This window comes from Panthera uncia (assembly GCF_023721935.1).
Source record: "Panthera uncia isolate 11264 chromosome C1 unlocalized genomic scaffold, Puncia_PCG_1.0 HiC_scaffold_3, whole genome shotgun sequence".
In the NCBI taxonomy this organism is placed as follows: domain Eukaryota; kingdom Metazoa; phylum Chordata; class Mammalia; order Carnivora; family Felidae; genus Panthera; species Panthera uncia.
Window position 1 is genome coordinate 26,031,438 of NW_026057584.1, and position 15,555 is coordinate 26,046,992.

At 37.6% G+C, this 15,555-nt stretch overlaps 1 protein-coding gene across 1 annotated transcript in view; it reads right to left on the minus strand.

Annotated features, from left to right (window-relative positions):
• Positions 1 to 5,837: 5,837 nt before the first annotated feature.
• The window catches only part of CPS1 (carbamoyl-phosphate synthase 1), a 128,915-nt gene continuing 119,197 nt past the window's right edge, over positions 5,838 to 15,555 (minus strand). The window contains exons 35-38 of the mRNA XM_049614985.1: positions 10,201 to 10,260; positions 9,356 to 9,468; positions 7,681 to 7,810; positions 5,838 to 6,954 (exon numbers count right to left, since the gene is read on the minus strand). Coding sequence (XP_049470942.1) covers positions 6,856 to 6,954; positions 7,681 to 7,810; positions 9,356 to 9,468; positions 10,201 to 10,260 — 402 coding nt within the window. The 3' untranslated portion in view covers positions 5,838 to 6,855. The remainder of the gene's footprint in view (positions 6,955 to 7,680; positions 7,811 to 9,355; positions 9,469 to 10,200; positions 10,261 to 15,555) is intronic.

A 15,555-nucleotide genomic window follows, 5' to 3' on the forward strand; every position in this document is an offset into this window, starting at 1 on the left:
TTAAAAAGAAGTAAAAGGAATGGTAAGTGACCATGAACAAAATACCATGGAGAAAGAATAAATGAAGGCACAGATAAAATAGAACTTCTGGAACTCAATAAATAAATGTTTATTTATTATCATGGGCATGTAGATAGATACAAACTTTCATAAGATTACTGACATAATAAGTAAGATTGAAGATAATTATATTGATCTGTGATAGTTTTGAAGAGAAAGTAAATTGAAGATTTGGGAAATTGATCAGTGTTTCATTTACAAACTGTTCCAGACTCCTGAATCCATGAAAAGCATAGTTAAGACTAGAGGCCAACGGATACTGGACAAGGTCCCTGCAGCCAGGAAAGGAAGTAGAAACCCCTAACTAAATTAAGAGAAGACAGGACCACAACCATTTTGATCAAAAATCTTACCATAATTATTTTGTAGGATCAAAATATTGTGGATTCAATAATTTTGAACATCTACTATCATTCAGATTATAGAAATTTAAGTCAGTAAGACAATGTCTCTACTTTCTGTAGACTCTACCTTCCGTAGAACCAGAGACACATGATTCACCCTCAGCTCTATGTTGAGGTTAAAGAAAATGGATGCTGAGATGATCTGGAATTACTTATAGTAGAGTAACTTCAGTGGATCAAAGAAAACCATCACTGATTAAAGCCAACCCTTTCATACGGATATTAGTACATATGGACCTTTAGTTACTGTATGTAACCAAAAAACTTGTGTGGCTTATGTCCTTTGAGAATATCTGTTTAAAACCAGCCTTCCAAGGAGATTAGCATGGCAAACCTCAAAGAGAGTAAGCCAGAGACCATTCCCTGATGGCTCAGTCTACAAAGTACCATCTGTTGGCATTCAAAAGTCCTTGGGAAATTCAGATCCACAAATTTCCATAGAACCAGGCACCAGAATTAGCACGTTACTTCGGAAGCAAACAGGACCTCACACAGTACACCAAGGCATCTAATGATGCATTTAGGTGATTTTTTTTGTACTGGAGGCCTCCAGTGTTGGAGAGGGTCAATTCAGTATTGCTTTGTTTTATTCTGATACAATAAATAAAGTATGAGCCTAATTTACATCAAATACTTATGCCTCATGGTTTCAAAAATCTCTAAAAACTCCCACTCCTTCATATTTTAACTACAATACCACCATTTTCCCCCTGAAGCTCCCTGAGTCAGAAAGAAAGTATATCAAACCGGGCAAATAATATGACATTATGTCCTCAGTGTAATTAGAAAACATTTTTTAAAAAAGGATCCATATATAAATCGTCTTGAATGGAGAGATTAAAATAAATGTTACAATTTAAATCATTTCATATAAATTGCATTTGCAATTTTTCTATGTAGAAATTTGTAAAGAGTTATGGAAAACACTTACCAGAATATTTCTGTTATGCTAAAGACCTCAAAGTCCTGCCATATTTCACTCTTTAGGATCTTGCAAAGGGAGGTAGAAAAGAGACTATGAAAGAGATTACCAAATGCCCTTAAATTTCAGAAAGGAAAATATAGTTATCTAGACACTGGCCATTAGAATGAATCTTTTTATTAATAAAATACATACATTTTTCAAGTGATTTCTCTTCTTTAATATGTTTTGAGCTTGTTGGATTCTCTCCCCTTTCTGCATGTTGATATCATGTCTGACTTCATTATGGCTGCCAACAGCATCACATTTGTGTGGGAAATTGTCATTTGGAGACACAGCATCTTTGACTTTTTTGTGAGACTCCTGATGTTGCTTCCTTTGATGAACAAAAGCACTTCTCTGTGGTTCGTGTGATTCTTCTAGGGAATTGCTTCTTAGAGAAGCAATTAGCTAGGCTGGTAGTTTCAGGAGAGAGAAAGTGGACCTTTAATACTACTAGAAAAGCCTATTTTTTTTGTTTTGTTTTGGTCAACAATCAATAGTTTTCTTTGTGGCTACAAGTCCTTTATAAAATGAAAGTTGTAAAGACTCAAAAAATGATCTTTAAGCCACAAGAAGCATGCACAAATGGTGCTAATTTTGACTTGCTGAGGTTTTTTTTTCCTCATTACTGCATTGATCACAACAGCTGTAGGTACTTAAACTCTTTCTGGAACCCTTGTACCCTACATTATGCACAAGAGAAGTGGGGACGATTATTACCAATTTTTCACAGAGCCCTGGGAGCCACTTGGGAGGAGGATAGACATTCTTCCCCCCTGCCACATTACCTCCACTCTCACCAACTGCACCAACTTCTCATAAAATAACACAGTAATATTCATTAGGAAAATGGAATTTTTATGTATAAGAACAAAGGGAAAAGAAGCAGTAAGAGAAAGAAGGGAAAGTTGAGCTAGTCTTTTTCAAGCTAAGAGTGTCTCAAATGATACGTAATGAAAGGTCTTTGTAGATTTGATTGGGTGTCTGTGAGCATTTATGGCACCTGTGCCTGCGGGGGGGGGGGGAGGGGAGGCGGGCACCAGCAGTCATGTAGTAATACTGGTGTGTAATTACAGAGCACTTCACTGCATTCAGCCATGGTTTGTTTCTCTGATAATTTCCACTTTCATTGTTCAAGAGGCTGTGGACACTGTAGAAGCTGAAGTTCAAGTACCTCCAGCTGTTGAGATAAATGAATGGTGTAGCTGTTTTTAAAAGTTTCCAGGAGGAATGCTGTTTAAGAGGAAAGTTGGACAGAAGTACAGTTAAAATATTCTACCTACCTTTCCAAAGCCATAAAATCCTAAATCTATAAACGAATCATTCTTTATTCCTCTTCTTCATTCCACAAGCTGGCTGAGCTCCTTTCTCCCCACCCAGTTCAGCTGGTCCCCCTTGCCCGCTATTAAATTCTCCGTATGGGAAAAGCGACTTCGATTTTCTATTCAGCTCCACAGACATAGCTCCTATGTTGTCTGCACTTGTGATGTATAACAGATTCAGACTTTTAAACATTGTGTTAACCTGTTTATATGAAAGAATAAAAATGTTCCAAAAGGACAAAACCTTGCCAAATCTGAACACAAATCTGCTTCCGTTTTCTTGCATTTCCCTCTTCTGACTAAAGCTCTCAATTTTGCATGGTTTACGTGTACTTAAATCTTAAGTGTGAAACATTAGAAAACATAAAGTTAACAAACACAAAAACTAATGTAATTTCATATCAGCACAAGGGAGAGAATACATATCTTGTCTTCTGTTTTCCAAAGACCCTTTATTTCACCAACAAAAATATGGGTTTTATTTAGGAACAATGCCGTTTGATTCATTATTATTACTCTTCTCATCTTACTGTATTTTACAAATAGCCTGTTCAAATTAATATAAAAAGTAAGAACATTTATTAAAGTCCCACAGTACAAATCTTAACTATTACTTCAAATGTTTAGTAATTTCAACAAAATATGAGTTACATTTCTAAACTGGTTTCTAGCAACCTGATTACTTTTAGTTGAAGTGTACTTTTTCTCTTCCTCTGTGTGCGTGTTAGATAGAGACTGATGATGATTGATATGTAGATAGATGATAGATAGCTGATAGATAGATAGATAGATAGATAATAGACAGATGGTAAAGTAATAATAGGGGTGCCTGTCTGGCTCAGTTAATATAGCTTGTAACAATCTCAGGGTCATGAGTTCAGGACCCATGTTAGGTATAGAGCTTACTTAAAAAAAAAAAAAAAAAAAAAAAAAAAAAAAAAAAAACAGAAGAAAAGTAAATGAGGTAAAATATTACCAATAGGTATATCTGGGTAGAGTGTACAATTATTTTTGCAATTTTTTTTTAGAGAGAGCAAGCACTCACAAGAGGAGAGGGGCAGAGGGAGAGAGAGAGAGAGAGAGAGATTGAGAGAGGGAATCTTAAGCAGTCTCCATCTTCAGGGCAGAACCAGGTAAGGGTCTCAATCCCATCACCCTGGATTCATGACCCGAGCTGAAATCGAGTCAGACTCAACCAACTAAACAAACCACCCAGGTGCCCCTATTTTTACAATTTTTTAGGTCCAAAATTACTTACAAACAATATTTTTAAACTTTACATGTGGGGGTGCCTGGATGGCTCATTCAGTTAAGCATCCCACTTCGGCTCAGGTCATGATCTCGCAGTTCGTGAGCTCAAGCCCTGTGTCACACTCTGTGCTGACAGCTCAGAGCCTGGAGCTTGCTTTGGATTCTGTGTCTCCCTCTCTTTCTGCCCCTCCCCCACTTGCACTCTGTCTCTCTGTCTCTCTCTCAAAAATAAACATTAATTAGGGGCGCCTGGGTGGCACAGTCGGTTAAGCGTCCGAGTTCAGCCAGGTCACGATCTCGCGGTCCGTGAGTTGGAGCCCCGCGTCAGGCTCTGGGCTGATGGCTCGGAGCCTGGAGCCTGTTTCCGATTCTGTGTCTCCCTCTCTCTCTGCCCCTCCCCCGTTCATGCTCTGTCTCTCTCTGTCCCAAAAATAAATTAAAAAAAAAAAAAAAAACGTTGAAAAAAATAAACATTAATTTTTTTTTTAAACTTACATGTGGCTTAAACATGCATAACCAAGAGTCCAACCTCAGCTTTTGCCCCTTGCTCTCTTTCTCCACACATACCCTGAGCTCCAGTCATACCAAATTACTTGTAATTTCCTCCAGTGGTTGCCCTCATCCTTCAGTCTGCCTGGGGAACTATGACACGCTGTTCAAGACAACAGGAGGCCATCTCCCCAGAAAAGCCTTTCCCTGATCTCTGCAGGCAAGTTAAGTCTGTCTTCAGTGTGAGAAACGTATTATTTTTACATGTTTGTCTCCATTATAAGAAATACAAGCGAGACTGCATTTTGTGTGACCTTGGGAATGTTACTTAACTTTTGTTTGCCTCCATTTATTTGTAATGTGGAGATGACGGCACCCACTCATAGGGATATTTTGAAGATTAAATGGGTTAAATCATGTTAAGTGCTTAGAACTGCTTGAGGAATAGCATATACCCCATGATGCTAGTTATTATGGTGGTGTGATAAGTGGTATAGTATCAGAGAAGTACTAGAATGACAGGAGGAGGGATAATGGTATATCCAACACCAACCCTTGGAGACACTTCACTAAGTATTTTCAGGCAAATGAATGAAGGGATGCTCAGGGAGTACATTATTTCAATATTAGAGGGAAGAAGTAAGGAAAGTCTCAACCACAGTGGTAACAAGGAGGAAATAAGGAGAAAACGAATTTGAAAAGCCCTCATGTAGATCTATATCAAGTGGTGATTCCTTGACTGTAGGGTGAGACCGAAGGGATAGAAGCTATTATGTCATCATTATCTTAGGACCTTCACAAAGCCTCATTTTAGGCGGTATTTCTGAGGTATGGCTTCACTGTGGCCCTTAGCACTATCTCCGGCAGGCAATATGGAGCAGCCTCTCTGTTGGGGTTCAAGTATTTCTCTCTGTGTTTTGCAAGGCATTTGTTTAAATGTTTATTACATATATATATATATATATACACACTATATATATATAGTGTATATATACACTATATATATAGTATATAGTATATATATATATATATATATATATAGTGTGTGTGTGTGTGTTTGTAGATATTTGAAAGGATCCAGATCAAAGATAACATATAACCACATAACAACATAATAAAAATTTTAATAATACTTATAAATAAGGTGGGGAACAAAAAAATGAAACAGTTTGGGTGTCATTATTTTTTATTTTAATTTGCTCATTCATATCTTACATGGCTTTGTATAGAAAAAAAGAAAGTGACGTGATCCTGGCCCCAAACCCTGTTTCATCAGAGAAGTGAACTGACTTTGTATATCAATGTTAAAAAAAAATAAAATAAAATAAATGCAAGAATACAACTGTATTGCCTCTTAATAGCATTTTATTTAAAAGTTTACAATTAGAGCACTTGTAATAACACAAAAAGTTTAAAAGTGACATAGGTTGCCCTGCAGGCAGGATTTTTCTTGTATGCAGAAGGAATGGGGATCTTATGCTTGAAATGTGTGGAATTCATAGCGCAGTCTAGGGTTCAGTAGATCAACAGAAATCCATAATCTGAATGGAACTGACCTAACTTCCAAGTTATTCCAAAGTTGGCAGGGGAGAGGAGGTGGGGAGACATGGCATCAGTCTGAAGATTTCACTTGGCTCAGGTTAAAATCCAAAAGAAAACAAGAACAAAAACCACCTCAGCGGTATCTGCTGAGATACTCCATCTGCTGACATACTCCAAAACACAAAACTGCAAACCAGTGTCCTTTAAGGAAATCCATATGTTAAAGACCTCTGTCACTTCTCAAATTCAGTACTGTAAAAAGGGATAATGATGTTCCTGGATGAGCCAGATAATTGAGAATAATTTTCAAAAAGGTACATTACACAAACATCAGGATGAAGGGATTCGTACATTAAATCCATATTTCATGTTCACAAATTGTTATAGTATTCTGCCTTGTTAAAAATGTCCTGAGGGTGGCAGATGCTATTTAGAAGCAATGACAATAGAGTCTTGAAAGTGCGTATAGTAATAGTTCAGAAGATAGAGCAGCAACTTTTTCTACCTTGATCATTGTTAATCAGCACCATAAAATGTTAGCTGCAAATAAGCACGTAGGTTAAGTGTAGCCCACCAAAAGTAAGGCATTAGAAAATAGACGAATTCTCATGAAGAACAAGTTCTTTAGGAAGGAGTTTAAGTAAGGTTTGTAAAAAGTGACTGACAACAATTTAATCGTGAAAGAAAAGAACATTAAGGCATAACCAAGTGAACTCAAATAGTTTAGTATCAGTATTGTCTCTGTGGAAGACAGTTGGGAATCAGTTCCTTTAGATACAGTGTGGCTTGGGTTGATTTCAGAGGGAGCTGGGTGTCTATTTCTCTACGCCATTTTCCCAGCACTGTACTGCCTGTAGTGGAAAAGACTCTTGGAGTCCACGTTGCGAGATTTCTGCACAGCTTCAGCAAAAAGTTTGGTCACCTGAAAACAAGGGTAGGAAGCTTAGAGACCCACATGACACGAAAATGAACATTTAATGAAGCACGAGTGAAAGGTCAGTTTCTGCTCCTAATTTCCAAAGGGACATATGATGAAGGACACAAAAATTTTTATCTATTTGGGACTTTCTCCTGTATCTCAGACCTTACCCTGAATATACCTACCCCGCCACTCAACTCCCCGGGGGGTTAAACTGACTCAGGGGGAAAAAATATGATGGGTAGAAAGTTAATGAGTCTTGCAGTAGGTGACACATTTGGTGGGACATATCCAAGTGGAACTAAATATACCTCGTGTGATCATTTTCAGTGAATTGGACTAGTGTTTGCACTATATGTGGATCCTCAATTATCATTAACATCTTGCTCTTATGTGGTGGCTTTCATTTAGAAACAATTCAATAAAAGTTTGTATCTTTATTCCATGCCACACCACACTTTCTATTTTAAAAATAATCATATGGCTAATGGGAGAGCATGCCTATCTGTGGCTTTTGATTATCTCAATTGCTTTATCACCAACTGTCTCAGTTAGGCCATGACCCACCATCGTAGCACCGTTATTTTAGATTCTATTTAAAAATTCTACTCCATTCTAAATGCTACGAGAAAGGGAGAAGGGGGATGTGCAGATACTGATGAGTGGCTTCAGGAAGGCACAGATATAAAAACCTGCATATAGCTCTATCTGAGAAAAAAAAGAACATACCTGGAAATTAGTGAGGAGAGCAATACCACTGTCAACAGCTGTCCTCCGAATCACATAATTATCATGGACAAACTTAGTGTTATTATTGGGGAGGTTAATCACCAGGTCAATGCTGCCATCTCTAATCAGTCTGGAAGAATAATCCAAAAAACAAAAGTTTGCAGGTGACCATGTACATTTTATAATTAGTTTTGAAAATACTAACGTCATCGTTCTCTGATGCCATTCAAGTCAATGTCGTACTGAGTTGATGGCCACCTGCCCTTCTCCATCACTAATGGATGCTCAAATTACACTCATTTTGGGGTTACAATATTTTATTGTGTTCTTGAAAGAATTCTAGTGAAAATCTAACTAATTAAATGGAAAGGCTTTTCTTTTTAAAATGCTATCTATCCGTAGAAGAATTGGTAATTAAAAAAAGATTGTAATGTTTATTCATTTTGGAGAGAGAGAGAGAGAATGCGAGCAGGGGAGGGGCAGAGAGAGAGGGAGATACTGAGCCCGATGCTGGGCTCGAACTCATGAACCAAGAGATCATGACCTGAGCCGAAGTCGGAAGCTTAACCGACTGAGTCACCCAGGCACCCCAGAAGAGTTAGTAATTTGATAGATATTTACTTATTTTACAAGGAGGTGATTTCTCCAGCACTGAAGTCTGTTCCACCCCCCCAGACCACCACTTCACTGCCTGCTTCCCAGTGTCTCTCAGCTAATGGTATGAGAACACAGGTCACCTGAGTTTGAATTAACCCATTTGACATTCTGTTGCTGGGTTGCTACACATACCAGGAGACATTTAAATGTCAAAAGCATGAAGAAGTGCTAATTGTTTTACAAAGTCCTAACCAAGTGCTTATAGCATCATTGGAAGTCTACTAAGGTCTGAACAATTTGCCCTTCTTTTACTAATTTGATAATAATTTGTAGGTTGCCTTCTTAAGAGCCCTAGCAAACGGTATGCCTTCTTAAGAGCCCCAATAAATGGTAGCCATTCAAAAGACTGTAATATCCTGGAACAACTGAGAATTATCTCTTAGGTTCCCATGCTATATACGTCTATAAGTGTTGATGTAATGGTGTTCCTGAAGGCTCACATAGTGCACTAAAATAATAAGTCTTACAACACCTAATGATGACATAGCCTAAGGCATAATAACCAACCTGATCAAAAAATGGTAAGTTAGGTAATTCAAAGGATGGTGTTTTTCTAGCACTCACCGTAGTCTCCTGCATACAGCAAGTGCTCAATAAATTGACTAATTTATTGATGCACAAACTCAGTGAAATGCAGCTGGTCAATCTTACACTTGATATTCACATCTATCTATGATACAATTCAATGTAAGACATAAGGTGCTTCATTACATTCTTCATGTCTGTGATTCTCATTAGTGAATTCCTGGTGTCCATCAAGGAAAGCACCTTTACTAGAAAATATTTTGAAAGATGCTGTGTATCACCATGCACACATATGGCATCATGTGTTACAGTAACAGCCAAGTTCATGAGAATGAAACTTTCCTATAGTCCACAGATTTATTCATCTTAAATTGGCTAAGAGGACTTTTAGAAGACTTGCAATAGGATAGGGTGAAATATTCACATCATACTAGTTCCCAAAGTTAATCCTCTATCCATTTTGTAATCTCAGAAATCTCTGCCCAGTTCTTACTTTCTGATGGAAGAGAGGCTGGGATTCTGTCCTTCCTGAGACGGCCATGCCACTGGGGTGGCAGGGACATTGTTGGCATTGAGCCAGTCCGACGTTGCTTCCGTGGCAAAGAGCTGCATTTAAAATGGAAAAGTCAGCTAGTGTATCACAGGGGAGGCTTTCATGGAGCAAAGAAGCCTACTGGGACACACATATCATTTAAAACATAAGGTAGAAGAAAATGGTGTATATGAGAAGCAATGATCCCATGAATAGAGATTTAGTCATGGGCACTTTAAATATTTTAAAAATATTTGCACTAAGGAAAAATTTAATAACATCAATTGTAACTGCTTTTGTAGAGGAGAAAAATGAAGAATTATTCATGGCTGAGGATTCATTGTTATCAGATCAACAAAGCTCCATGACCATAGGCCCACTCTGAGCCTTGGGAATTGTTTTATTTTACTGAACCAGGCTTTGTGTGAGGCATTTGTGGCAGAGGAGTTTTGGCTTTAACTGCTGCAGTCATTTCCATACAACTTCATATGGAAACAAGAAATGGAAAAAGGAACAATACATTGGAAATGCACTGAAACTTTGTCCCAATTCTGTGCAAACTAAACGTTCTAAGCTTTTAGCTGGCAACTTCTACGGAATTTATGGTAATTTTGTGAGAACTTAAAACTAGTCTTTCTAATTATTTTATTCTATTGAAGTTTTGAAACTGTCAAGTTAGTTATACCTCTCAAGTTGAAAGAATATGTTTTGAGCTATTTCATTCCCTATGATTCATTAATAATTCGCTTTTGTGAATAGATTTCAATGCTTACAGAAAACAACTTGAAAAACTTAATATCACATACCTTGAAGCCTTCATTGTGCAATTGTTCAGCCACACCAAGGAATTTGGGACGGAATGATTGCTGCAATGAAAAGAAATTAACAAAATTCACTTTCTGGATATATTGCTCTTTATTGAGTCATATGTATGGTATTCTCTCGGGCGGGACACTGTAAAAGGCAAGTCCCTATGTTGTCAGGTGCTTGATATTCAAAAGTGACAAGTTTGATCCTTTAGCTCTCCTATAGTGAGTATGAGTTCTCATTTCCCTGTATAAATGAGATTACACCCACGTTGTCTTGCTCTCTACAGTCTTACTTTTCACCTTGCCCTCAAATTCTTCCACTCTCTACTTAGTCCACTTAGTCTCTGTCTGCATATTAAGATCCGCCCCAGCCCTACACAGATGCTTCCTCTGGTCAGGGGGAATTTAAGGACAGCTGGGTTAGGCGATCAATACTAGGTCAGCATTGCTGACTCTTCTGCCTGCTCAGCCTGTTCTAATTGCTGAATTTGAACTCAGTCCTGCTCTTAGGTAACTAGGCTGTGTCCTAGCAGCTTGCGCATACCTCCCTGCAATAGGTCAACCATTTGGAACTCAGTTTTGCATTAATTCTAAGGTAAAGAGTAAACAAATGGGCTCTGGAGACACTAGGCTGCATTTCAGATCCTGGCTTTCCCATTCATTTTTAGTGCGTTCTTAGAAAAGTTAATGTCTTGAATCTCGATTTCTTCATTTTTAAAACAGCAGTGAGGTAGTAGTGTATCTATTTCTTGAGGCTCTACAACAAACTGTGTGACCTTGAGCAACTTACTTAACCTCTCTGATATACTTTCCTCATCTGTTAAATGGGAATAGTAACAATTATCTGTGTCACAGGGTCATTGTATTTGATGAGTTAATTTATAAGTAAACATTACTTAAATGTTAGTGCAGTAGCTTAACACAGTTACCTGTCCATTAATAGTTCTCATTAAGTATTAATTATTATTATTATTATTAAAATATTTATTTTTTCAACCTGTCAGAGACTAGATTCCTGTTTCCAAGCCTGGCTTCCTCTACTGGTTGTCACACTTCAAATACAAGCCAACATCCTCCTCACATATATTTTACCTCCAGACAGGCTTCCCTGATGTTCTCTCTCTCACTGTTCAGATATTTTCTTAGAGTCCATTGCTGTGAACTTCCTAGAGTCTCAGCTGGACCCATCTAGTTTCCAGGTCCTGCCTAGGCTTACCTCCTTCCTGTGACCACTAGCCAGTATTTGCAAGACAGTGGTCAGGGTGAAAGGAAAAAAAAAGTTAAGTGGCCTACCCAAAAGTCAACCCCTTACCTTGACTTCATTAACTTGAATGCCTAAGTGAGCTAACTGGAATATGAAAATCATACACATTTAAAAACATATCTATTCTGCCTTAAATGAAAACACTTTGGCTGTCTTCCCTTGTAAAAAGTTGGTAAACAGTTGAAATAATTTGGTTACTTCAGTAAATGTTTTATAATCTATTTAGAAACCATATTAGTCATGGCTAAAAAATATCATGGAGATTATCTTATTTCAGAGTCGCAGAGAAACTAAGAATTGCAATAACAAAACATATCAAGATCCTTGTACAATTTTGATAATGTTCAGCCCATAAAACCTTCTAATATTTACTTTCAGAGGCTTTCTGAGAACAGATCTAAATCCTAGGAAAAGACTCCAAAGACTGTGTTCAAATATAAAATTCTTTAAGATTTTGGCCCTCTCGATCCCAGAACTGCAGTTTTATGAGAGGAAACTATTGGCAAATAGAAAAGATAAATGCAACTGGATGAATCTCGGCTAAGGCAGGCTCAGGGGTTATTCATGACAGTCTTCTAGAACACGAATTGTAACCATGCCCAGGATAGTAGCTCTCCACTCCTGCTTGAGACCAGACAGGAAGAAATAGGCCTTAGATGCAAGAAGCTTATGGCTAGACATAAATAAAAGAAACTAAATAAGTATAAAATCAGAGAGTAACTCAATGGCTTTAGAGCAATTTAATGAGGTATGTGGCAGTCTCTTTAAGAACAGGTTAGAAGAATAGGACAATCATTTTTCAAGTTTGATTCTGCTCGGAAAGCAAGGGACTGAATTAGATGGCATTTTAGGTTTTCTTCAAGTTTTAAGGTTCCTTGAAACACAGTAAATATGCATGCAATATTCTAAATGAACTTCTGAATTTTGTCAAATCTCTCTAATTTGGAAAAATCTCTCTAATTTGGAAGTGTGATCTTCTGCTAAACACAAGACACACTTAAGTCAGCACCAAAACACATTAGAAGATTCAACAGGGGGTGCCTGGGTGGCTCAGTTGGTTAAGCGTCCAACTTCAGCTTAGGTCATGATCTCGTGGTTCGTGAGTTCGAGCCCTGCATCACGTTCTGTGCTGACAGCTCAGAGCCTAGAGCCTGTTTCAGATTCTGTGCCTCTCTCTCTCTCTCTCTCTCTCTCTCTCTCTCTCTCTCTGTCCCTCCCCTGCTCATGCTCTGTTTCTCTCTGTGTCAAAAATAAGTAAACATTTAAAAAAATTTTTTTAAGTTTCAACATAAATTTGTCCAACTTATTAACTAATACATTCATAATATATGAATACCTTAATAATATGAACCATTCTCAATTTCTTAAGTTTTCCCCCAAGAAAAATCTCACTAATAATATATGGTCATGTGATAACATTGAAACCATTTTCTAAAATATCATTTCACAAGCACAGCGGTTCTCAAAATGCAGTTCCCTGGGAAATCAGCATCACCTAGGAATTTGTTTAAAATATAAAAGTTTGAGCCCTGCCTCAGATCTATGGAAGCAGGAACTCTCAGAGTGAATCCCAGTAATCTGCATTTTATCAAACCCTCCAGGTGATTTTGATGCACTTGGAGTTTAGGAATAGGAGTAGGAATAGGGAGGGAATAGGAGGGAAGAGGGAATAGGAGAACCATCCTTCACTCATTTTGTAATTTGAGGTGAAGATGCATTAACCTTGGCCAAAGTCACAGTGAAAAATGTTGAGGAAGGAGTACCAGAATGTAATTTTTTTTTCTTTTCTATTTTAAAGTAAAATAAGTCAGCAAGTCCTCTAAGACCTGCAGACACCAGTCAGAACCTCATTATGGAGCTGTTTCAATGCTGTCCCCCAAGTGGAAAAGATAAATATCCAACATGACAGTATTGGCAGTTCCCAGCCGGGGAACCACTCTGCCTTCTGGTCTAGGGTGTTGGCTTTCATAGCCACATTATAAACTTCTATCAAACATGTATTGAACACTTGTGACACATAAAACAGCCTCTCTACAAAAAGAAATTACGTCTGTCAGCTTGCATCTGAGTAGCCCCAGATTTAATAGCTGATTGAAAATACCTGGGTAAGAAACCATTTGTTACTAAAGGTGAAAAGTACAAACTGATTTATTTCCTGGAAAATGTTTATAAGAAGGAAAGTCTTTTAAAAATGAAAAAAAATATATATATTTCCTCCAATTATCATTTTCACATTACTCCAACTTCTGGCTGCAGAACAGAAAGCCAAGTTAATATTGTGTGGTGCCTGCAGACTCTACAGGGACGTCTGCATCGACAACGCTATGGTTGTTCCTAATGATTCTGTATTGAAGATAAAAGGTTATTCATGTCACTTGGAGTTGTCTTTTTCAAATAAAATGCTTGCTTTGTGTTTCTGAGCAATGCTGAAGTGCAGATGTCAGGATGGTGCTCACCACTCCACAAACATCACTGAATAGCCCAATCAGAGGGGGAAAAACAGTGAGCGCTCTTGATCTACTGTAGAGTAAATCATTTATTGTTAAAGGGTGTTCCAGAAAACTTCAAAACAAGACAGATTGCCTACTCATAGCAACTAAAAATAAATCCTGATGGGATGAAAGGAGGCTGGAAATACTGCAGGAAAATCAAAGATGATTTTGTTGTCATATAAACCTGCATTATGCCTTTCTTATGTTAGGAGCTAGGCCTATGGAAAGCCTCTTGTTAGAGACCCAGTGCATGTAACAGTTAAGCTGACAAGAATCCTTTGACAAAATCTAAATCTTGATTCCTTTTCCTCTTAAGTTCTAGTTATATGCAATTGATGTTATGAATATTTCAAATTCCCCAGGTAATTCGACCCATAGGATTTAACTTTGGGAGGAGCAGAAACAGAGGGTCCATGTGTGTAAAGGAGTAGGGTGGGAAAGAGAAGAGAAATAAGAAGTTAGGAAGATTGCAATATAACAAATTAGCATGTGTGTGCCCTCCCCCTCCAACACACACACACACACACACACACACACACACACACACACACACACTCTACTAAATGTTGAGAAGTGGCTGATACTTGCTAGTAATGATTTACTATTTAGAATATGTGTTAAACTACCAAAATTAAGAAAAAATGTTGCCTGGCTCAGAGTTACTTTTATCTCTCCTCCATAGTTCTCTTTTCCCCCAGCTTTCTCTTGCAACCTATTGTGAATATTAATAAGTTAAGGTATCTTCAATTAAATCTTCCTATTCATAGCAGGAAGCTCGGGCAGGGTGGGGAGATAAAGAGAAAAGGAGACCTTTACTTCAAATAAATGGGACAGGTATCGACCACCCTCCTCATTTATACATGAAGGAATAAAGCAAATTAACTGCAGTGGTGCTGGCTGTTCTTCTGTGAGAAAAGTCTACACAGCATTAGGCTGAACAAATGAGAATCTTAAGAAATCAAAATACAGTTGTGGATTCCTTTCTTAGAACTTTATTAAGTGCCTCAACTAAATGCATCCCTTTGTATTTACTGGTCCTAATGCCCATTTATATATTAGCAGTACTTTTTTAGGTCCTTGTCAGTTCTGAAATATATATTCAAATGAGTTTATACAAATTATTTGGACCAAGCTGAATCATAGTAAAGAAAATTATTTTTTTAAGTACAATGTATACTAAAATATGGAACCTTAATTACTTCATCCACAGTTGCTATGAAGTTTGGGTAAAAGGCTGACGTTAGAGTTCATTCCATTCTATCAAAGAAGATACCCAGTGGGTTTTATAGCTATGAAATCTCTAGTTAGTATATTCTGTCATATTGTTCACTTAAATTTATGCCTATGCGTTTTTAAAAATCACTCTCAAAGAAAATCCCCCAGATAGTAACGATGGGCCAGCCAATAACTGCTGGTAATGGCGGCTCTTCCGTGCCTCCCATTTAAGTAGGTCAGAAAGTGATTCTTGTCCACCTCCTGACGACCGATTTTACCACAGCTACAAATATTTTATTAAATATAATTTTACACCAAACATTTCTTTAAATATGCTTTTTAAACTTTGTAATTAAAAGAGATACATATCTAAAGCCCAAG